The sequence below is a fragment of the Rhinatrema bivittatum genome, chromosome 14 (assembly GCF_901001135.1).
Source record: "Rhinatrema bivittatum chromosome 14, aRhiBiv1.1, whole genome shotgun sequence".
NCBI classification, from domain to species: domain Eukaryota; kingdom Metazoa; phylum Chordata; class Amphibia; order Gymnophiona; family Rhinatrematidae; genus Rhinatrema; species Rhinatrema bivittatum.
In genome coordinates this window covers 35,306,087-35,330,528 of record NC_042628.1, presented here as the reverse complement: position 1 = coordinate 35,330,528, position 24,442 = coordinate 35,306,087, and the positions used below count along the sequence as shown (strand labels likewise).

The following is a 24,442-nucleotide window of genomic DNA, read 5'->3' as shown; positions in this document are numbered from 1 at the left end:
TCATTACAAAAGAACTAATCAAATGGAAGGACTTGCATTAATGCTAAGGGGAGGACTTCTGCTCAAAGTATTCCTCAATTGACTAAGCCAAAAATACTCTGCTGAAGGTTCAAAGTGTTTAAAATAAAACAAGGTTGTGGGAATATTTGTATTTATTAATTTTTCTACTTTTGGTGTTCCTGACTATTTGTCCTATGATAAGTGGATTTTTTTTACTCTCCTCTACTAGTTAAGAGGCACCCTATACTATTAATTTCATTTTTTATTATAAATTATTTGGATTTCTGAATCATTTTTCTTCTGGCATATTAGTGTTGGAAGAGGTTACTCAGCATATTTTCAGTAGTTAGCATGGAATCAGATGCAGGATCAGATTGATAAGGGAATATAAAAAAAGGAAATTGAAGTTAAAAAAGAAAAATGATAAAAAGAAAGCAAGAAAGGAAAAATGTAACAGCAAATATAAGGTAAAAATATAGAAGCAAAGAGAGGGAGGTCAATTATTACAAACAGTCATCTAGTGGGAGGAAAAGGCTGGGGAGGGGATTTTAGTTTAGCATAGTTTATTACTTTCTTAATCACCTTTCTTAAAATAAAATTCAAAGCAATGTATAATAAAAATATGATAACAATATTATTCAACATTATAGCATAACAAACAGCACAAGCAAACAAAGGAAAGAAAATAGCAATATAAATATTTAAAAAACAACATAAAAGAGGGATTAAAACAGTACCATATAATAAACAAACTAAAACTAAAAACAAGGTCAATTAAAAGAATTTAGTAAAAATTCTAACACATTACACTCTAAAACAAGGATAAGAAAAGTCAAGCTATAAAAAAACTTGAGAAAAAAGTCATGCTTTAAGATTTTTCCTGAACTTCAAATACTATTTTTCAGTGCATAAGGCTAAAGGCATAGAATTGTATAGAGAAGGAGACAAAAAAGAAAAGCTCATCTTGCAGGTACCTTCTAGCATAATTTCCTTTGAGGATGCTAATTTTAAAGGCTTCATCATATTTCTTGGAAGAGATTGCCTTGGAGGAACACCTTGTAACAATGTGCAGCACCCTTCCTCATCCCAGAATCACAAAACTAGGAAAGAGCTATCCTGGACTATATTGTAACAGTGTGTCCACTCCTTTCTCTGGAGCACAGCACTAGAAAGGAACTATCTTGCCCTTTACTGTAATGATTTGGCCCCTCCATTCTCTGGGATACAATACTGGGAAGGAGCTATTTGGCCTATATTGTAATAATAACACTGGAAAGAAGATGGCCTGATGCTGACATACTCAGGTTGTATCTCCCTTACTATATTCTACCTGTTGAGACACAGTGCTGAAAATACGGAAGTTACCTGATAGTCGATCTGGATGGCCTCCAAGAGACTCTTCTCGGCTTCAGAGAACTCTTTCTTCAGCAGATGCATCTGTGCTGATATTATATGGTACTCACAGCTAAGCCCTCCGTCAGGGGTTACCAATTCGTGCGCCAGTGCCCGCTGCACAAACTGAGTGAAAAAAAAACCCACAGCCATTCAACTGAAAACAAGTCACAAACTTCCTAGCAACATTCCTTTGGAAAGACAAAGACACAAAGAAAAATGAACAGAGTGGATGCAGTCTTGGCATTTGGACCTTATTGTTAAGGGGGCATTTTTAGATTGGACTTCTAGATAGGGACACTTGGAAATTTCCTGGTGAGTCAGCATTCTAATCCAACTCTGACTTTTAAATGGAGGAGATTAGCTGCTTCACCCCAGAGTGAAGTGAATAAATGAATACTGCCAGTAGCTGACAGAGCACTTAGAAATCAACCAAGCAAAAGGATGTTAGCTTCTTTTTTTCCTACTGGACTTCAGGAGCACTTTTGAGGTTTTGCAGGTGAGGATTTGATGCATAATTTTATTTTTTTTGGGTATGAGAGGCATCAAGCACAGCAGCTACGTTTTATTTTATCTTAAGGGTGAAAGTACGGGGCATCAGATTCTTGGTCCATACATTTATTTTTTTTTTTAGTTATCTGGCTAACTTTAGGACAGCAGTTTTTCTGACCAGAGTTAGCCATACCCTCAGAATGCTCCTCATGTCATATTTTTTTATCTGGCTAAATTTTAGCTGGTTAAGTCATTAACGTACAGGGAATTTTTCAGTGTTTCATTTTGTCCTAAGTCCAAGTTAGCCAGATAAACACTTGGAATATCGACCTCTGAGAGCAGATTAAAAACAGAGGGGGAGAGAAAGAGAAAACAGAGGTAGAAAAAAAATCTATATTTTCAAATTTAATACTGGATTATATGACCTTTTACATTTGTAAATTATATATATGTAAATTTTTATTGTTTTTAAAATTGTATGTAATAACTGATATGTAACCCTGCAAAAGACTTCCAGTGATGATGTAATCATGAGAGGGAATCAGGTGTCTGAGCTCCTTAGGGATCCAGTATAATCCTGCTGCTGAGGGTAATCTGCAAATTTTTTTGATACTGAAGCCCTGAGTGTGGTGAGGAATTAATGGACAATTTTGTGTACAAAAACAAAAAACAAAATGTCGACTAGACCCAAGAGAATGGGCGCTGAAAACATCGTGGCTTTGGAGGACAAAATGGCGTCTGAGCCAACTACAAAACTTGAGGGAATGATGGAGATAACAATATGCAAGTTGACCAAAATGGTGTCAATTGCAGTAAAGGAACAAATGTCTAAGGTAGAAGCCTCGCTGGATGAGCTGAGTGTCAAAATGTGTAACCGGTCTAATGCAATAGATGCAGGGAACCAAAAACTGAGTGGTCATGATGAACGCCTTGGTGGCCCAACTACAGAAAAAAAAAACAAGCCCTGGAAGATAAATTAAGCTGGCAAGAAAGGTTATCATGGCAAGGGAAGGATGTTCCTGATTTGATACAAACTGCAATGTATGAAATCAAGAAAATGTCTGAGATCTTGAATCCACGACAGGCGTGAAATTTAAAAATTATCCTAAACTATGGAAAACAATGTACAAGACTCTTGATACTTAGGCAATAAGATGAAAGTGCTTATCAAATGATGAGAAATGATGGTTGGGTGTGTGGTGGTATGAATGTGTATACACCCCAGAGTTCTGAAGGAACTAAAAAATGAAATTTCAGACCTATTAATAAAAATTTGTAACTATCATTAAAATCATCCATTGTACCTGAAGATTGGAGGATAGCTAATGTAACCCCAATATTTAAAAAGGGCTCCAGGGGCGATCCGGGAAACTACAGACCGGTTAGCCTGACTTCAGTGCCAGGAAAAATAGTGGAAAGTGTTCTAAACATCAAAATCACAGAACATATAGAAAGACATGGTTTAATGGAACAAAGTCAGCATGGCCTTACCCAAGGCAACTCTTGCCTCACAAATCTGCTTCACTTTTTTGAAGGATTTAATAAACATGTGGATAAAGGTGAACCGGTAAATGTAGTATACTTGGATTTTCAGAAGGCGTTTGACAAAGTTCCTCATGAGAGGCTTCTAGGAAAAGTAAAAAGTCATGGGATAGGTGGCGATGTCCTTTCATGGATTGCAAACTGTCTAAAAGACAGGAAACAGAGTAGGATTAAATGGACAATTTTCTCGGTGGAAGGGAGTGGGCAGTGGAGTGCCTCAGGGATCTGTATTGGGACCCTTACTTTTCAATATATTTATAAATGATCTGGAAAGAAATACGACGAGTGAGATAATCAAATTTGAAGATGATACAAAATTGTTCAAAGTAGTTAAATCACAAACAGATTGTGATAAATTGCAGGAAGACCTTGTGAGACTGGAAAATTGGGCATCAAAATGGCAGATGAAATTTAATGTGGATAAGTGCAAGGTGATGCATATAGGGAAAAAATAACCCATGCTATAGTTACACAATGTTAAGTTCCATATTAGGTGCTACAACCCAAGAAAGAGATCTAGGCATCATAGTGGATAACACATTGAAATCGTCGGTTCAGTGTGCTGCGGCAGTCAAAAAAGCAAACAGAATGTTGGGAATTATTAGAAAGGGAATGGTGAATAAAATGGAAAATGTCATAATGCCTCTGTATCGCTCCATGGTGAGACCACACCTTGAATACTGTGTACAATTCTGGTCGCCGCATCTCAAAAAAGATATAATTGTGATGGAGAAGGTACAGAGAAGGGCTACCAAATGATAAAGGGAATGGAACAGCTCCCCTATGAGGAAAGACTAAAGAGGTTAGGACTTTTCAGCTTGGAGAAGAGACGGCTGAGGGGGGATATGATAGAGGTGTTTAAAATCATGAGAGGTCTAGAACAGGTAGATGTGAATCGGTTATTTACTCTTTCAGATAATAGAAAGACTAGGGGGCACTCCATGAAGTTAGCATGTGGCACATTTAAAACTAATCAGAGAAAGTTCTTTTTTACTCAATGCACAATTAAACTCTGGAATTTGTTGCCAGAGGATGTGGTTAGTGCAGTTAGTATAGCTGTGTTTAAAAAAGGATTGGATAAGTTCTTGGAGGAGAAGTCCATTACCTGCTATTAATTGACTTAGAAAATAGCCACTGCTATTACTAGCAACGGTAACATGGAATAGACTTAGTTTTTGGGTACTTGCCAGGTTCTTATGGCCTGGATTGGCCACTGTTGGAAATAGGATGCTGGGCTTGATGGATCCTTGGTCTGACCCAGTATGGCATGTTCTTATGTTGGAATGGTAGTGAGGGGGAGTGGAGGGGGAAAATTATTGGAAAGGTCATGTTGGATATATGTGACTATTGGAAGTTGCTCTATTAAGATTGTGCGATGTTTCGGCTGATATGGATGTTATATTGTTTTGGTTGGATATGTATTGTCACGTGTGATTCCAATAAACAAAGTTATGAAAAAAACCCTGTTCTACCCGTGTTATTTCTACTTTCTGATCTATTTAGCTGATGTTACTTTTAGCATATTTTTGGGGAGGAAAGGGTTCTGCTGTGACATTTTCAACTGATCGAATTTGAGCTGTCTAAAATTGGAGGAAAGGAGGGAGTTGGGAGAAAGTGATGAAAGGAAGCAATGTAAAAGAAGAAAACAATGTAGGAACATAAAGATCAGGGGGAAATGGAGCAATGGAAAAAAAGGGATAGAAAGGGAGAGCTTGAGATAGAAAAATACAGAATAGATGGTGAGGACTAATGGTAAGTTTGGGGAGCAAGGGCCTGAGGAGAGATGGTGAGATATAAGGTATTTAGGGGATAGAAAAGAAGGACCAGGAGTGGGGAAAAGGGAAGAACAAAGAAGTGGTGGGGCTAGCATTAGTCAATTTCCTGCACTGCTTTGAGAATGGACATGTAACCTCTGGCTTTCCTTGTAAGCTACTAATCTATATTGAAATCTGTGGGTAATGAGTTTATTGGTCACAGCTCTATCCATGACCCAAAAACCATTATGCCAAATTTACACATCCTCTGTCCTATACACACACTGACTCAAAACAACATGTACTAACCTATACAGACTTGTCCAGGGCTCCTTTTCCTGATTTGCAGGATGAGAAAAATATATCCAAGATTGGCTTGCTAGGGGCAAAAGGCGCTCATGTATCCCTGCCACTGCTGTGCACACCCCTCAATAAATTATTTGGGAAAGGGGATGGTGAGAATGTGGGGAGACCATCATATGTTGTGCTTCGCGGCCGTGGCGCCCCACAACCGCGTCCCCCTACCTGACTCACAGCGCCATGAGAGCCCCTGGGGAAGGCTCAGACTCGGGCCCGTGCTGCCCGTTGCAGGGGAAGCCGTCCTGCTTCCCCCAGCGGCGTCTCTCCTGCACCGGGGAGAGTCAAGATGGCCACCGCCATGGGATCCAAGATGGCTGCCGGCAACTCATTTTCATTTAAAGGGACCTGGTCCCTTTAACTAGACTCACCTGCGTCCAATGATCCAGAGCAGAGGAAGTATATAGGGAGGCTTCCTCTGCTCATTCCTTGACTTGGCAATGTCTCTTGCGAGTGTTGTTTGAGTCTGCTTGCCTCGGTGAGTTCCTGCTGCTTGCTCCTGTTACGTCTTGGTGATTCTCTGGTTCCTGACTTCGGATTGGCTTACGGTGATTCTCTGGTTCCTGACTTCGGATTGGCTTATGGTGATTCTCTGGTTCCTGACTTCGGATTGGCAAGCGGTGATTCTCTGGTGCACGACTTCGGACTGGTGAGCGACGACCCTCTGGCACTCGACCTAGGATTCCTTCAAGACTCTGTCTCCAAGGGCCCACCTAAGTCCCAGCGGCCCGGGTCCCTACGGGCTCCTCCTGGGGGGACCGCGGGCTTCCAGGGCAAAACTCCTGTTGGCCTTTGCACCATTGCTCTGACCTCCCTAGGTCCACCTAAGTCCCAGCGGTCGGGTCCTTACGGGCTCCTCCCGGGGGGACCGCAGACCACCAGTGGTGAAGACTCAGTGCCTCATCTCGTCTCTTCAACGCCTCCGTATTCGTCTCAGCCTCCAGTGCCAAGGGTCAGCTGCTCCCGCCTCCTGTTCTGCCTCGCCACCCGACAAGAGACCCTACGGACCCTCCGAAAGGTATACCATCCTCTTGTCGGCCAAGGGGCCACAAGCCTGAGCATAACAGATTGCCAAGTCCATGGACCCGGCGGAGGTTTTCGCCTGCCAGGCCATTCCGGGAATGGCCCAGCGCCTGCTGGAGCAGCAGAAAACCCTGGACGCCCTGGTTTCCTCAGTGCAGAGCCTGAACCAGCGTTTTGATGCATTGGCTCCTATGAACCCTATGCTGCCTTCTCCACCGATGGCTTCTGCGGGTCGGCCGGTGGTTCGCATACCGGCACCGCCACGGTTCTCTGGGGAACCTCGGGCCTGCAGGGGTTTTATGAACCAGTGCAATATGCACTTCCCTCTGCAGGCTGCTCTCTTCCCAGATGACGCCACCAAGACGACCTTTTATCCTGGCTCTTCTAGGAGGAAAGGCCCTAGAATGGGCTTCCCCCCTGTGGGAACGGGATGATCCCTTCCTAAGGAACCTCAGGGAGTTTTGGGAGTTGTTCCGAATAAACTTCGGGGATCCTGCTCAAGAAGTTTCAGCAGGGCCGAGGTTACTGCAGTTACGTCAAGGCTCGAGGACATTGGCGGAATACGCCATCGACTTCCGGGCCCTCTCCACGGAGCTCGGCTGGGACTCAGACTGCCTCCGCACCATTTTTTACCAGGGGCTGAGCCCCCGAATTAAGGACGAGCTCGCGGGACGTGAGATACCGAGGTCCTTGAATGCCTTGATCGATTTGGCTGGTCGCATAGATCGACGCCACCAGGAGCGCCGCCAAGAGGCCCAGACAACATCTAAAGCTGCAACTCCGTCCAGACGTCCTCAACATTCGCCTTCACCCAAGGATAGGTTAGAGAAACCCCGGCTGCCACCCGACGAACCCATGGAGTTGGGGCGCGGGAAAATCTCTCCACAAGAGCGTCAACGGCGAATGAGGAAGGGGCTCTGCTTCTACTGTGGTGCAGCGGGACATTGGATTGCTGCTTGCCCGACGCGTGCGGGACTCTCGGGCCTAGGACCTGAAGGAGGTCTCTTCCTGGGCCGTACCACTCCTGCACCTCCACTAACCCTGCCAGTAGCATTAACTACGGCGGATGGAGAGTTCCACACGCTGGCCTTGGTGGATTCCGGTGCCGGCGGGAATTTCATCATGAAAGGCCTGGTTGAACATTTGAAGATTTCTCAAGTTCCGCTGTCTCGTCCCTTGGTCATCTCCTCCATCCAAGGGAAGCCTCTCCCGGAACGGGTGATGCACGCCACCATTCCTGTCCAGCTGAGGGCCGGGGTCCTGCATCAGGAACAGATGTCATTTTATGTCCTGGAGTACTCTATCCATCCCATTGTCCTAGGACTCCCGTGGCTCCAGGAGCACGAGCCCCAGTTCGATTGGAAGACCTTGCAGCTGGCTCGGTGGGGGCCGAATTGCCGCGGCAATTGCCTCCAAGCTGTGGCTCCAGGGCCATGCCCGATCGCCGTCATCAATCTCCCAGGTCTGCCAGCTCCATATGCCTCATACGCAGATGTGTTTTCTAAGCAGAAGGCTGAAGTACTTCCACCTCATCGACCGTTCGATTGTGCCATCAATCTCCTCCCTGGTACTGAGCCTCCTCGAGGACGCACCTACGCCCTCTCTCCTGCAGAGACGCAGGCTATGAATGAATATATTAGAGAGAACCTAGGGAGGGGCTTCATTCGGAAGTCAAAGTCCCCTGCAGGGGCTGGATTCTTCTTCGTCGGAAAGAAGGATGGAACGCTCCGCCCCTGCATTGACTACAGGGGCCTGAATGTCATAACGATCAAGGACCGTTATCCCCTGCCTCTCATCTCTGAGCTATTCGACCGGCTACAAGGTGCGAGGATCTTCTCCAAACTGGATCTCCGAGGGGCCTACAACCTTATTCGTATTAAGGAAGGCAACGAATGGAAGACGGCCTTCAATACCCGTGACGGTCACTATGAGTACTTGGTGATGCCGTTCAGGCTCTGTAATGCCCCCGCAGTATTTCAGAATACTATGAACGAGATACTCCGTGACCTCCTGTACCAATGTGTGGTAGTTTATTTGGACGATATCCTGATTTTTTCCGATACCTTGGCCGCTCACCGGCGACACGTCGTTCAAGTGTTACAACGCCTCAGAGAACATAAGCTGTATGCAAAGCTCGAAAAGTGCCAGTTTGAGCAGGAGTCTCTTCCCTTCCTGGGTTATATAGTATCCAGTCAGGGATTCCGCATGGATCCACAAAAGCTAAGTGCCATTCGGGAATGGCCACAGCCGTCCGGGCTCAAGGCACTCCAAAGATTTCTAGGCTTTGCCAATTATTACCGTTCCTTCATCCATCACTACGCGTCAATTGTTGCCCCGATGACAGCTCTGACCCGGAAAGGCGCAGATCCCAAAAAATGGCCTCCAGCAGCAGAGGCCGCCTTTCGACGTCTCAAGGAGGCATTCACGCAGCAACCATGCCTTCGGCACCCGGATCCGCAACGACCCTTCTTTATAGAGGTGGACGCATCCTCAGAGGGAGTAGGGGCCGTCCTGAGCCAAGCCTCCGAGGGCCATAAGCTACAACCGTGTGCCTTCCTCTCCTGCCAGTTCTCGCCTGCCGAGCGGAATTATGCCATCGGCGACAAAGAGCTCTTGGCCATCAAGGTGGCCTTGGAAGAATGGCGCCCATGGCTGGAAGGGGCACCGCACCAGTTTACGGTCTTCACAGACCATAAAAACTTAGAATACTTGCATCGGGCGCAACGGCTCAACCCACGACAAGCCCGGTGGGCCCTGTTCTTCACCTGTTTTAATTTCGTTCTCCGGTACAGACCGGCTGGGAAAAACATCAAGGCTGATGCCCTATCTCGAGTATTTGATTCAACAGAAGGTTCTGAGGAACCTCAGTACATTATTGAGCCATCCCGCATCCTCCTGTCGGCTACCTCCATCATTCCGCCTGGGAAAACTCTGGTTCCGCCACGCTTACGGAAACAAGTGCTGGCATGGGCTCATGATTCCCGCTGCTCCGGCCACCCAGGGCAATCCCGCACATTGCAGACTCTGCGCCGATATTATTGGTGGCCAAAGGTAAATAAGGATGTTCGGGCCTATGTGGAGTCCTGCCAGACTTGTGCCCGCCACAAGAGAATCTTTGGGTCCACCCCAGGCTTACTTCAACCATTACCCGCGCCTTCTGAACCGTGGAGCTACGTGGCGACGGACTTCGTGGTGGACCTGCCGCTATCCAATGGCAACACGGTAATTTGGGTGGTAGTCGATCGTTTTAGCAAAATGGCACACTTCGTACCTTTGCCAGGATTGCCATCAGCACCCCAGCTGGCTCAGCTGTTCGTCCAGCACATCTTCAGGATTCACGGCCTACCTAAAGGCATCTTGTCTGATCGAGGGCCTCAATTTACGGCCAAATTCTGGAGGGCTCTCTGCCAGAAGTTCGACGTCACGCTAGATTATACATCCGGCTACCATCCACAAACTAACGGCCTCGCAGAGAGAACCAACCAGACCTTGAAGCAATTCCTTCGGTTATATGTTAACGAGAAACAAGATGACTGGGCTAGCATGTTACCCTGGGCCGAATTCGCACTGAATTCTCATATCTCTGCTGCTATGGGGGCCTCCCCCTTTCAGATAGTGTATGAGAAACAGCCACGCCCGTCACTGCCTGTTCCCATCACGGTCGCATCTCCGACAGCTCAACTCTCTGCCGATGAGCTGCATCGGCTGTGGATATCCACGCAACGCGCCCTGGTCAGGGCAGGCCAGGCAGCTAAGAGTTATGCTGACCGGCATAGAAGACCGTACCTGCCTCTCAAGCCGGGCCAGAAGGTTTGGTTGAGCACGCAGTTCATCCGCTTGAAGCTGCCATCATTGCGACTGGCCCCGCGATTTATTGGACCGTTTCCCATCATCAGGCAGGTGGGAGCAGTCTCGTATCAACTTCGTCTCCCCCCTTTGCTCAAGATTCACAATACATTCCACGTCTCCCTACTGAAGCCTCTGGTATTATCATGGCCTTCCAGCACGCCTCTGACTCCGCAACCTGTTGCCTCTAAAGATGACCTCACTTATCAAGTCCGAGAGGTCCTAGATATAAGGAAACACAGGAAGAAATGGGAATACCTGATAGCGTGGGAAGGCTTCGGCCCCGAGGAGAACTCCTGGGAGCCTCTGGCTAACATCCTGGATCGGAGTCTATTGGACCAGTTCCACAGAGATCACCCGTCCAAACCCAGGCCTCCAGGGAGACGCCCTAAAGAGGGGGGTACTGTTGTGCTTCGTGGCCGTGGCGCCCCACAACCGCGTCCCCCTACCTGACTCACAGCGCCATGAGAGCCCCTGGGGAAGGCTCAGACTCGGGCCCGTGCTGCCCGTTGCAGGGGAAGCCATCCTGCTTCCCCCAGCGGCGTCTCTCTTGCACCGGGGAGATTCAAGATGGCCGCCGCCATGGGATCCAAGATGGCCACCGGCAACTCATTTGCATTTAAAGGGACCTGGTCCCTTTAACTAGACTCACCTGCGTCCAATGATCCAGAGCAGAGGAAGTATATAGGGAGGCTTCCTCTGCTCATTCCTTGACTTGGCAACGTCTCTGGCGAGTGTTGTTTGAGTCTGCTTGCCTCGGTGAGTTCCTGCTGCTTGCTCCCGTTACGTCTTGGTGATTCTCTGGTTCCTGACTTCGGATTGGCTTACGGTGATTCTCTGGTTCCTGACTTCGGATTGGCTTATGGTGATTCTCTGGTTCCTGACTTCGGATTGGCAAGCAGTGATTCTCTGGTGCACGACTTCGGACTGGTGAGCGACGACCCTCTGGCACTTGACCTAGGATTCCTTCAAGACTCCGTCTCCAAGGGCCCACCTAAGTCCCAGCGGCCCGGGTCCCTACGGGCTCCTCCTGGGGGGACCGCGGGCTTCCAGGGCGAAGCTCCTGTTGGCCTTTGCACCATTGCTCTGACCTCCCTAGGTCCACCTAAGTCCCAGCGGTCAGGGCCTTACGGGCTCCTCCCGGGGGGACCGCAGACCACCAGTGGTGAAGACTCAGTGCCTCATCTCGTCTCTTCACCGCCTCCGTATTCGTCTCAGCCTCCACTGCCAAGGGTCAGCTGCTCCCGCCTCCTGTTCTGCCTCGCCACCCGACAAGAGACCCTACGGACCCTCCGAAAGGCATACCATCCTCTTGTCGGCCAAGGGTCCACAAGCCTGAGCATAACATCATATTTGTGTGCACTTTTCCGTTCTAGTTGCACAAGATATTTTGAGTGGAGAAGACCCGGGGAGTTTATGATTCAATGTTCTTAACTAACATATCTCACATCTCCACATTCCAAACCTTTTATAGAAATATAAGAATTACATTCCTCCAAGTAGAGTTCACCATTTCCACCATTTGGTATCCTTTTGTCGACATATCTCAACCCATCCCAAACCATAATACCCTCAGATTCCTCTTCATTTAGATTCCAACCTTTGTGTGAAATGAGGTTAACTCCTCCACCCCCCTTAGGATTTACTTAAAATTCCCTCTTCAGTCAGCCTTCCACTCCAATCTCGCCACATCTTCCCTCTAGCAATGTGCAGGTCTCCCTGGTATCCTTCATGCCCTGGGTCCTTCATAGGGCACGCCTCATCCAGAACAACTCCTTAATCCTTCCTCTGAGTCTTTTTCTCAAGGGAAGGAAGTTTTTCTTCTCTACCCTCAGCTCCTGGACATTTCCTTAGTAGGAGGAAAGCCTTTTTCTACCCCATTACATCAGACCTCTTCCCTTGAGTGGCCTCAGACCTCTTCCCATGCAGGGCCTCACTCTTTACTGAGGTAGTCGCTGAGCACACCAACCTGCAGGCTTGTTTATGCCAGTCTACTAAAGCCCAGAAAGCCCTCTGATATACCTCCAACCTAGGAAAGGGCAAACTCCCGCCAAATCCTCCCAAACTTTTACCTCCAGCAAAACCATCTTCTACCAATCACATAAACCCACAATCTTAAAGGCCCCAAAGACCACCCCTTAAACCCAAGAGCATTAACTTTGCTCAGATTTCAAAAAATACCATCCAGTGGTCATTCATCATTATTACAAGATATCATTATAATCTAGCTGATGTTTACTAAATAAATTTAAATAAATAACAATGCACCCCCCCATCCCACCCCAGTGTATTTTGCTTTTTTTCTGCACTCCCTACTTCACCCAGGTACAGCTCTTGCTTTCTATTTCCTTCAGTCTCCATTCAACCACTTTTCATCCCCTCTTCTCCTCTCTCTCCTGGGATACCTTATTATGCACTGTGTGAAGACTTACTTGGACTGTTTGTATTCCATGAATTCTGTTTATGTAGTATCAAAATGTCTACCCTATACTATTCCTGTACATAGTGGCTGGATTAAAACTAGAAATAAAGTTAAGAGTTGTGTCTGTCTAAAAGTGTGTGGCTCTGCTTATTGCCTTAATGGTGCCAGCACTAAGGGTAGTTTTAAGGGCCAGGGTTCATGGAGGGAGGAGGATGAATGTTCTCCCTGACTAGTCCAGATGGAGAGGAAGAGAATGAGAGGAGAAGGAGAAGGAGAGAGAGGAGAAGAGGGGATGAAAAGAATGGTTGGATGGAGACTGAAGGAGAGAGAAATCAAGAACTATACGTGGGTGATGTAGGGAGTGAAGGAGGAGAGCAAGATTCACCAGGGTGGGTTGGGGGGGGGGGGGAAGCATTTTTATTTATTTATTTACATTTATTTAGCAGGTTCCAATTTATGGGTCATGCAGATGGCAAAGTGGAACCCCTGCTGTGTCTATTGGGTTCTTTTCCTCTTTCTTCCTCTCCTCTCTCTTTCTTCTCCCCAGCCCAAGCCCTTTCACTCTCCTCCCTCTATTTCTCCTTCCAGTTCTCACTTTGTACTACAGACATAATAACATGGCCTCCATCCATTGGGGCCTCTTCCTGCCGGGATCCCAATAAAACATGGCCTCCTCCCACTAAGGCCCCAAATGGAGTTGAAAATGGCACCTCAACTATAGAAATGATCTATTTGTCCCAGACGAGTGGATATTTCTAACTCTACTGATCTATATACACTAGTCTATACACACTGACCGAGGGCTTACTGAACTGACCTGCAAACATACAAGGCTCTCTGTACTGACCTGTACAGCATTGACTTTGATCAGAAATTGGGCAGTCTCCATGAATATAGTGGTATGTTTTGAAGGTTGAAGAGAAGGGGCAGGAGTTATAATGCGAGTCGAATCAAATGCTCCCTCTGTACCTGTTCCTTCTCCTGAAGTGATCACTGCAGGAAAATCAAACACATGTCAGATCCAAATGGGACATAATAAGGTGAATGGATTCCTAAGACCAAAAGCCTGATTTACTAAGATTTTTTCCAACAGACAGAATGAGAGAAAAGCCTTAATAAATCAGGCCCTAACACAGCAATAGCATTAAATAATAAAGATAAAAGAGACAAAAAGAGGGATCCCTAAACATGTTTTTTTTCCCTATACTATTTCAATCTATTTCTGGGTGTTAGGGCTATAATTGCTTAATCCTCATCAGGGTGCCTGTGATCTTTTCTTGGTAGACTTCGGCATTGCCATTGCCTTCTACAGCCCACAGCACATGGTCTTCCTAAGTGGTCCTACAGCCTAGCTTCCAAAATCTGCCTAGCTTCCAAAATCTAATTAGAGCAGGTTCTATGACATCACTTTTGCTGGAATTAAGTAAAAGAAAGGGGCCAACATGGGAAGTGAGCAGAAAAAAAACATGTAAAACATAATCCATTGTTAGAGCATGAGTCTAGTGCTGATTCTGTAGGGAAATACCAGAGGTTTCACTGTAAAAATATGAATTCTAACTTCTATGAATACTGATCTCAGAGGGACACAGACTTTAAAAGATGGATGCTGACATGTATGTCTCAGCACAGAAAAACAAGATGAGGAACTTTTGACCAGGAAAACAATGCTCCCAGGTTATCTGATCTGTTTTTTTGATTTAAGGGCTATAAGCTTCTTTTCACAAATAATGAAGTAAAGGGCCCCAGGATAGTCACAGGAGATGCGCAAACAACTCAAGTCTACCTGGAAACAAGAAACAACCAATCCAAGAAGGGGGCTCCAAGTGAACTCAGAAAACAATTTAATCTGCCCAAGGACAGTTCATCAGATAGGAGCAATGACCCCCCCTGATAGGAGAGAAGGGTCAGTGATCTGAAATGAAGAAAATCGCTTACATGGTAAAACAGTGCTGGCCAAAAGGTGATAGGACCGAGACCATACCCTGTATGGGGGCACCATGCAGCAAGATCAGTGCTGCATGGTGCCCCTGATAGAGAAGAGGGGGGGGGGGCCAATAAAGAAAGGTATGGGATCAGTGGGAAAAGAAGTGCCCAGATTTAGACAAGTTACATAACATCCTCATACCGCTTACAATTCTGCCATAGACTCACCCTTTAATATAATGTAACATATCATCAGTTTACTCACACCTTTATACATTTTGCAATTGACCTAATATGGGGAGGCAACTCCTATCCTTCAGTGCCAGAAGCCAGTCAGGTTTCAAGGATATCCACAATGAATATGAATAAGATGCTTTTGCATGCAATGGAGGCAGTGCATGTAAATACATCTCAAAAATATTCAGTGTAGATATCTTGGAAATTTGACTGATTCCCCTGTGGGATCTCAACATCCCATAGGGAAATCAGAGGTCTGAAGGGATGACGAATCCATTTGACCCTTCCGAGGAAACTGACCACATCCAGATGCTGTCTGAATCCTTTCCTATAGCAGGAAATCACTGCCACTTGAACCTTCAGAGAATTAAGGGCTTATTCCTTGTCCGGTTGGGATGTCTGTCCACTAGGGAAAGACCAAAAGAGTCCTATAACGAACCTCAAAAAGACGCCAGACCCAAACATATGCCAAAGATGTCAAGGACTTATGTACCTTCCGCAGAGTAGAAATCACTGCTGCTGGATATCCCTTTCAAGGGCCAAGCCATAAGACAGAATGGAGCAGGATCCTCCATCAATACCAGCCTCTGAGACAAGAGGTCATGAGCATTAGAAAAACAAAGAGGAACACTAGCTAACATGCTCACTAGATCTGTATAGGGGACCCTCTATTTTCCTTAGTGTCCTGCCAATCAAAGACCAAGATGGAAATATACACAAGTCTGTCTTTTGGCCAAGACTCTCTATCCTGCACTGATCCCGCTGTAACTCAGCTCCTTCCTATGGGTGAAGAATTTATTGACTAGGAGTTTCTGTGTGTTGTCATGAACGTCCATGTGAGAAAAACTTCACTGAACTACTATTAAGTGAAAAGCCTCCCTGCTGAGCTCCCACTCTCCAGGATGCAACATGTTCCTACTGAGGAAATCAGCTTGAACATTTTCTGCTTCTGCAATGTGAGTTGCCAAAAGCTGAAGAAAATTTCATTCTGCCCAGATGAACATAAAATGTATCTCTTGGACCACCTTTGTGCTCAGAGTGCCTCCTTGCTTGTTTACATATGCCACTGCCCAGGGGCATAGGGTGACTGCTGAACTTAGTGGTGCATCAGAAAATTTGCTGCTTCCATGTGACTAACTCTCTGATCTGCCTCCCCAGCCTGATATCATCAATATAGGCCAGGCTCAAAATGTCACCTTTGACAGCTAATCACCTTTGACATGCTAATCAGGGTGATTTCCAATCCACAAATATATCAGGGTGATTTCCAATCACCCTGATATATTTGTGGATTATTGGGGATGGGATGGGGGTGGGAGGCACTTCATTAACTTTCTCCTCTCTTTCTCTCATATACACACACATGTTCATTCTTTCACATGAACACATACGCACAACACTTCCTTTCTCATTGACCCACATACTCCCTCTCCCTCACATATGCTGACACAACCCCCCTTCCTCTTTCACTCACATATGCTCTCACTAACACACACAACACACTTTCTCTCGTTCATATATACTCTCATTGACATACATATATATATCCTCCCCCTCTCTTGCTTACATATGCTCTCACTGATACACATATGAATACATATGCTCCCTCTCTCACTCACTGATGCAAGCGCACACACACACACTCACACACACTCATATGCTCCCTCACTCACTGACATACGTACTCACTCAGACCTCCTCTCTTATATTGCCTCTTTTCTGGTTTCTTTAGCTGCCAGCAGAATGGGGTCTGCTGGCAGTTGTGGGGCCTCTCTATTTCTTCAGCCGCCAGTGGGAAGGAGTCTGCTGGCGGCCAACGGGCCTCTGTCTCTTCTTTTGTTTCCTCAGCCTCCAGTGGGATGAGGTATACTGGTGGCTATGATGCATGTCTCTCCTTTCATTTATTAAGCCGTCAGCAGGATGGGGTCTGCAAATGGCCACAGGGCCTCTCTATTTCTTCAGCCACCAGTGGAATGGAATGGATATGTCATATTTCCAACAGTGACTAAGCCAAGTCACAAGTACCTGGCAAGTACCCAAACATTAAATAAATCTCAAGCTACTATTGCTTATTAATTAATAGTTTATGGATTGTTCCTCTAGGAACTTATCCAAACCTCTTTTAAACCCAGTTACACTAACTGCTGTAACCACATCCTCTGACAATGAATTCCAGAGCTTAACTATGCGTTGAGTGAAAAATAATTTCTTCAATTTGTTTTAAATGAGCTACTTGCTAACTTCATGGAGTGCCCTCTAGTCCTTCTATTATCTAAGGGAGTAAATAACTGATTTACATTAACTAGTTCATGTAATGATTTTGTAGACCTTTTGTGATTTTGTAGACCTCTATCATATTCCCCTCAGTCATCTCTTCTCCAAACTGAACAGCCCTAATTTCCTTAGCCTTTCCTCTTAGGACAGCCATTCTATACCCTTTATCATTTTGGTTGCCCTTTTCTGCACTTTCTCCAGTGCAATTTCAGTCACTGGCCCAAAACTATGAAACTCCATGCCAGAAGACTTGTGAACAATAACAGACATTAAAAAATTTAAGAGCAAGTTAAAAACATGGCTATTCACTAATGCCTACTGTCTGACAGAAACTCCAGTTCGTCATAAGTCTGATAACTAGATATGTCCTAACCAATTCCCCTACCCTTGACCCTTCTATTGCCCAGTCATGTCTTTCCTTAATTGTACCTGTCTTTGATATATTAAAAAGCACCAGTCCAAGTACAGATCCCTGAGGCACTTCACTGTTTACATTTTTCCACTGTGAAAACTGACCATTTAATCCTACTCTCTGTTTCCTGTATTTTAACCAGCTTGCAATCCACAAAAGGACATCGCCTCCTATCCCATGACTTTTTAGTTTTCTTAGAAGCCTCTCATGTGGGACTTTGTCGAATGCCTTCTGAAAATCCAAATACACCACATCTGCCGGTTCACTTTGTCCACATGTTTATTCACCCCTTCAAAACAATGTAGAAGATTTGTAAGGCAGTACTTTCCTTGGGTAAATCCATGCTGGCTGTGTCCCATTAAATCTTGTCTATCTAAATGTTTTGTGATTATAACAGTTTCCATGATTTTTCCTGGCACTGAAGACAGGCTCACCGGTCTATAGTTTTCCAGATCACCCCTGGAGCCCTTTTTAAATATCAGAATTAAATTGGCCATCTTCCAATCTTCAGGTACAAAGGATGATTCTACTGGCAGCTGCTGGGCTTCTATCTCTTCTTGTTTATTTAGCCATATGGTGTGGCCCGCACCCACACTGCTGATTGGCCATTGTTAACTGGTCACTGTACCACCAACTGTAAAACCGGGCTGTCTAGTTGAAAATCAGGCAGTTGGTCATTCTAATGTCACTGTGCATTAATGATCCTAGCCTCCAAGGAAAATTGGTCTCAGGAACACAATTTTCAAAGGGATATGCTTAGTAACTACACAGTTATCTGGCTAGATCCTCTAAGATGAAAGCCTCACTATGCATATTGGCTAAAAGTGCATACATACTTTTACAGCTAGGCATTTTGGTGAATACTGCCTCAGAGGTATGTTTTTCTCTGGACTTAATTTTTGTTCTGAGTTACCATTTAAAGAGACTACCAGTTGTGCCTATTCCTTTTTTCCCATTACAAGATGTTCAGGGTCCACAACAACAAGTGCCCACTAGGCCCTCAACCCTGGAGCTAGCTGCAGCCCTGCTTTATAAAATGACATGATTGTTAAATGCTTTGGAATCCTGAATGGTACAAAATTATAATTAATCTAAACACAGAAAACTATTGGAAATGGTTTTATTTCATGCGTTCTCCACCCACTTATCAGCTCTCTGATGTAATCATCTCACCTTTAGTGAGTCTCGGCGTGCTTTTGCTGATATGAGAGAGGGACTTTGTCACCGTTAGTATGGTTCCCTCTTCCATCTGATGGCTATTCATAGAAGGTTCTGCAGAATCAAGCTGGATTTTGGAAGATGAATCCAGAATCCCATCAGACATGTCAGGCCCACCTTTCAAAAACAAAATCCCCCAAGACAGAATTAACATGGATTCTGATACACTTGATAATCAATGTTTGGAAGGGTTTTATAAACAGTAATTAGTGCCACAGCTAATGTCATGAAGTATACAAAATTACAAAATGAAAAGATAAACAAAGATTAATTTGAATAAGGGCTACTGTACTATTGAACTAATAAGGGCTACTGTACCATTGAACTATTTTGCCAAATGTAAATTAGTTTTTAAAACTTCTTCAGTATCCAAAGATGCCAAGAAGTGCCAAGCTGGGTCAGATCAATGCCCCATCAAACCCTGCTTCCCATCTTCATTAGTAGCCAGTACCATTCGGTATTTATATTCGTCGGGACCCAAATCCGTTGCATCCATTCTCAGGGGACCCTGATCCGTTCATTAGTTACATATGTATTCATTTCCCAAAAAAAGCCCCATCCCAAACTTTTCAATTTAATTAACTACAACCCCCCCACCCTCCTGACCGCCCCAAAGACTTGCCAAAAGTCCCTGGTGGTCCAGCGAGGGTCCTGGAGCGATCTCCTGCACTCGGGCTGTCGGCTGCCGGTATTCAAAAGGGCGCCGATAGCCTTTGCCATTACCATGTCACAGGGGCTACCGGTGCCATTGGTCGGCCCCTATCACATGGTAGGAGCAATGGACGGCCGGCGCAATCTTATGCTCCTACCATGTGACAGGGGCTGACCAATGGCATCGGTAGCCCCTGTGATATAGTAAGGGCAAAGGCTATCGGCACCATTTTGAATACCAGCAGCCGACGGCTCGAGTGCAGGAGATTGTTCCAGGATCCCCGCTGGACCGACCTCCCCAAGACTTGCCAAAAGTCCCTGGTGGTCCAGCGGGGGTCCTGGAGCGATCTCCTGCACTCGGACCGTCGGCTGCCAGTATTCAAAATTGCGCCGATAGCCTTTGCCCTTACTATGTCACAGGGGCCGACCAATGGATGGAGAGCCGGCGTGTGCTAGTTACGCCTGCCCGGAGGCAGGCGTAACTTCTCCAACAAAGGTGAGGGGGGGTTTAGTTAGAGCTGGGGGACGGGTTAGATAGGGGAAGGGAGGGAAAGGTGCGGGGCGGCAGAAGGAAAGTTCCTTCCAAGGCCGCTCCGATTTCAATTGTGCACCCCCCCTGCGTGTGCCAACCCTGGATTTTATAACATGTGCGCGGCAGCGTGCGCATGTTATAAAATCAGGCGTAGATTTGTTCGCGTCGGGTTGCGCGAAAAAATCTACGCCCACGCGCATGTTATAAAATCTGGCCCTTAGTGAGTAATCTAACATTGTCAGTCTGTCTCATCTATAGATCAGTACTGGGAACCTGCATCCTGCACTCCCTATACTATCAATGCGAGACGGGTCTCCTCTGCTGAGGGCCCCTGGACTGCTACCTCTGGATCACTTTACTACTGCCACCTCTGGTGGTATCATTCTGCTGTATATTAAAAGACAAATCTCTGTGTTTGTGTGTCTAGAGTCTAGCCCCGTGGTTCCTTACGGGGCTCCTCCCCGTGGGAGTGGTCATCACCACAGTACCCAAGAATCCACTCCAACACCTCAAAACCCCAACACCATTGAGCTTGCTTCATTAGTTGTGCCATAGACGTTACATGCACTGTTGATGCCATATGACCCAACAATCTCATGTATTTCCTATCTGTTAATCCATTTCCTTGCTTTCACTTCTTGTGCTAAGCTGATTAATTTGTTCTCTCTCTTCCTTGGAAGATATATGTTTACTTTTATCATATTCAGCTTCATGTCTATGAATTCCAGATGATGCTTTGGTCTGAGTGTGGATTTTTCGTACTTTACAAGGAAACCTAAGTAATGCACTGTTTTTATCAGTAGGAATGAATCCTTAATGGAATCCTCATAGGATAAATGTTTAATGTATTTGACAAAGGTAACGCATGAGTTCCTGCAAATTTTGTTTAAATGTAAACCGATGTGATATGTAAAATCGAACACCGGTATATAAAAATAAATAAATAAACAAATAAATAAATAAATAAATATGCTCCATATTAGCCAGTCTAAGTATGGAAATAACTTGTGTATGATTTTCAAAAATTTTACATGTGTAACTGGGTTTTACATGTGTAAATGGTTTTTTGAAAATTGCTACAATATATGCCATTGAATTGTGAATAAGTTTTACACACGTAAGTGCATTTTATACATGTAAATGGGCTTTTGAAAATTGCTATGATAGTATGTTACATATAACACATGTAACTCCTTTGAAAATTACCTCCATAACATTTTCTTTTCTCAAGGGAGCTGTGACTATTGCTAGGCATTTGGTAAACACTCTGGGTACCACTGTGAGCCCGAAGGGCAACACTTTATCAACTAATGTTGATCCTCTAGGATGAATCTTAGACACTTCCGATGAGATGAATGTGCGCATAAGTGTCCAAGTTTAGAGATGTTAAAAGTGGTAATATTGTTCCTATTGAATTCATCTTGAACTTTTCTGTTTTTAGCTATATGTTTAGATCTCTGAGATCTAGAAACAGCCAAAGATCACCTGATTTATTTGGAATTAGAAAGTAACCTGGAAGAGAAACCTGTTCCCTTTTGAGATGGAGAAAACAGATGCATTGCTTTGATTTGTAGAAGAGCTTGTAACTCTGTAGTATGGCTAGTTGATCCTTTGAATGCTGTTGGTAAATTGGGGGATTTGATGGTAGCAAGTTTTCAGTTTAGATAGGCTGTTTACTATTTTCAAAACCCATTCGTCTGATGTTATCTGATTTCAGATATTTTTGACAAATTAAAGTCTCCTCCCTACTTTAAAGTCTGGAAATAGTTTGTTTTGGTAATGCAGGATCGGAGTCAAAAAGACGATGTAACTTTGACTGGTTGCAGGGCAACCCCGCGACTGACTACACTCACTCCATGATGCAGACAAGTTTCTTCTCGGCCCTCACATCACCATTGGAGCACTGCCACTGCCCTCTATAGACGCACCTGCGTCTCCACTACTAATCTAGGCCCCATGGTGGGAAATTGTGCTTGGCACTCCCTGATGATGTCAGCCTTGCCAGGCTATTTAAGCATGAGCCCTACACCAAGATGTCGCCTCAGCAACAGGTCTCCTGCTTTGAATGCAGTGCATGTTGCTATTGTTCCTATGCTTGTTTTGTGCGTCTTCTTGCTGTACCTTGCCTTGTCTTGTCTTCCCTTGCAATGCTGTCTTGTGCCTTCAGCCCTGCACATTTTCTCTCTGCCTTCCTTTGTTTGTCCTGGTTCGCCCTTGTCTTGGTCCTCCTTGTCCAACCTGGATCACTCTTCTGCCTGCTGCCTCTGCAACAGATCCTGACCATTCTTTGATTGCTGCCTGCCCTGATTCTTGACCTGGACCTAGTTACTGTCTGATTACTACCTACCCTGACTCTCAGCCTGGACCTGGTTACCATCTGCTCCCTGCTAGCCCTAACCTCAACCCATACCTGGGCTCTCTCTCTCTCCAACCTCTCTTAAAGGACATTCACCTAAACCTTCTAGCCCCTGGAACCCAAAACCCGGTGGGGAACAGGGCTGGTAGAGGTGAAGCTCCCGCTTAGTCCCAGCAAAGGGGTGTTTACCAGCTGTCAGTGTGAGCCTGATAAGTTCACTTACTAGGCTGCGTCAACCATGCTAGAGCCCAAGGGCTCACAACTGTGACATTTGGCTGAGGCCATGAGCTCGGTGGATTTGTCCCAGCTCAGGTCATCTTAGGGCTGGCCCTCTAGATCCAACAGCAGCAAGACCAGTTGAATAGTATTGAGTGGCAGTCTGCAAAGTCTGGCAGTCTGGATGAAATCCCTCACTATTTTTCAAAAGTAATTTTTTCATTGCTATTGTGATATTACTAAGTGTCAATGACTATGATAAAGCAAAATTGCTTACCTTGTAATAGGTGTTATCCCAGGACAGCAGGATGTAGTCCTCACATATGGGTGACATCGGTAATGGAGCCCTATGTACGGAAAACTTCTGTAAAAGTTTCTATGAAACTTTTGACTGGCACCAGAGTGCCTACTGAGCATGCCCAGCATGTCATGATATTCCCTGCCACAGGGGTCTCCCTTTAGTCTTTGTTTGTAGCAAATAGCGTTAGCCAAAAATAAAATAATAAAACGTATCGGACCCAACTCCGCGGGGTGGCGGGTGGGTTTCGTGAGGACTACATCCTGCTGTCCTGGGATAACACCTATTACAAGGTAAGCAATTTTGCTTTATCCCAGGACAAGCAGGATGCTAGTCCTCACATATGGGTGATTAGCGAGCTAGAGGCTGATTCATTTGGTGCTGAAACGACCGTAAGGTATTGTTATTGGAATGAATCAGTCGAAATCACAGCAGGTTGGATGAAGAAGGAGTTGGGGTTAAACTGGAAACAAGTTCTTTAAGACAGATTGTCCATATGCTGAATCTTGTCTTCCCTCTTTGTCTAGACAGTAGTGAGCTGCAAAGGTGTGAAGAGAACTCCATGTTGCTGCTTTACAAATGTCCAGAATAGGTACAGAGCGAAGGTGTGCTACTGAGGTTGACATTGCTCTGACTGCATGTGCGTTTACTCGCCCTTGGAGAGTAAGGCCTGCTGTTTCATAACAAAATTGTATGCAATCTGCTAGCCAGGTTGACAGAGTATGCTTACCCACTGCTTTACCTGGTTTGTTTGGATCATAGGACACAAACAGCTGATTTGATTTTCTTTGGGCTGCAGTGCGGTTTAAATAGAAAGATAACGCACGCTTACAGTCCAAAGTGTGTAAGGCTCTCTCTCCCTGGTGAGAGTGAGGCCTAGGAAAAAATGTAGGTAAAACTATGGTTTGGTTTAAATGAAATTCCGTGACAACCTTAGGAAGGAATTTTGGATGTGTACGGAGGACTACTCTGTCATGAAGGAACTTCGTGAAGGGTTCGTAAGTTACTAGGGCCTGCAGTTCACTGACCCTTCTAGCTGATGTAATGGCTATAAGAAATACCGTTTTCCAAGTAAGGAATTTAAGGTCACAGGTATTTATGGGTTCAAATGGAGAACGCATAAGCTTGGTTAAAACTACGTTCAGGTCCCATTGAATGCTTGGGGAATGAATTGGAGGTTTAATGTGAGTTAGGCCTCTCATGAATTTAGTGACGAGAGGCTGCGTGGAGATCGATGCATCTCCTAGCTTGTTATGATAAGCTGAGATTGCACTTAAGTGTACCCTTACCGATGACGTCTTAAGACCAGAGTCTGAGAGATGGTAAAGGTAATCTAGTAGCGAGGTAGTGGGGCAAGTGAAAGGATCTAAATCTTTCTGAGTGCACCATAAAGTAAACCTTTTCCATTTGTAGGAGTAATTCTTTCTAGTGGAGGGTTTACGTGCAGCTATTAGTACCTGAGATATACTAGTTGAAAGGTTGAATGGTTGTAAGATC

The 24,442-nt window shown here is 45.3% G+C and overlaps 1 protein-coding gene across 5 annotated transcripts in view; it reads right to left on the bottom strand.

The window, feature by feature from the left end:
* CFAP70 (cilia and flagella associated protein 70) overlaps nt 1–24,442 on the bottom strand; it is a 351,702-nt gene that overhangs the window by 33,011 nt on the left and 294,249 nt on the right. For all 5 annotated transcript variants that reach the window (XM_029576140.1, XM_029576137.1, XM_029576141.1 and 2 more), the window contains 3 exons: nt 18,848–19,009; nt 13,676–13,821; nt 1,366–1,518 (listed from right to left, as the gene is read on the bottom strand). In XM_029576140.1, coding sequence (XP_029432000.1) covers nt 1,366–1,518; nt 13,676–13,821; nt 18,848–19,009 — 461 coding nt within the window. The remainder of the gene's footprint in view (nt 1–1,365; nt 1,519–13,675; nt 13,822–18,847; nt 19,010–24,442) is intronic.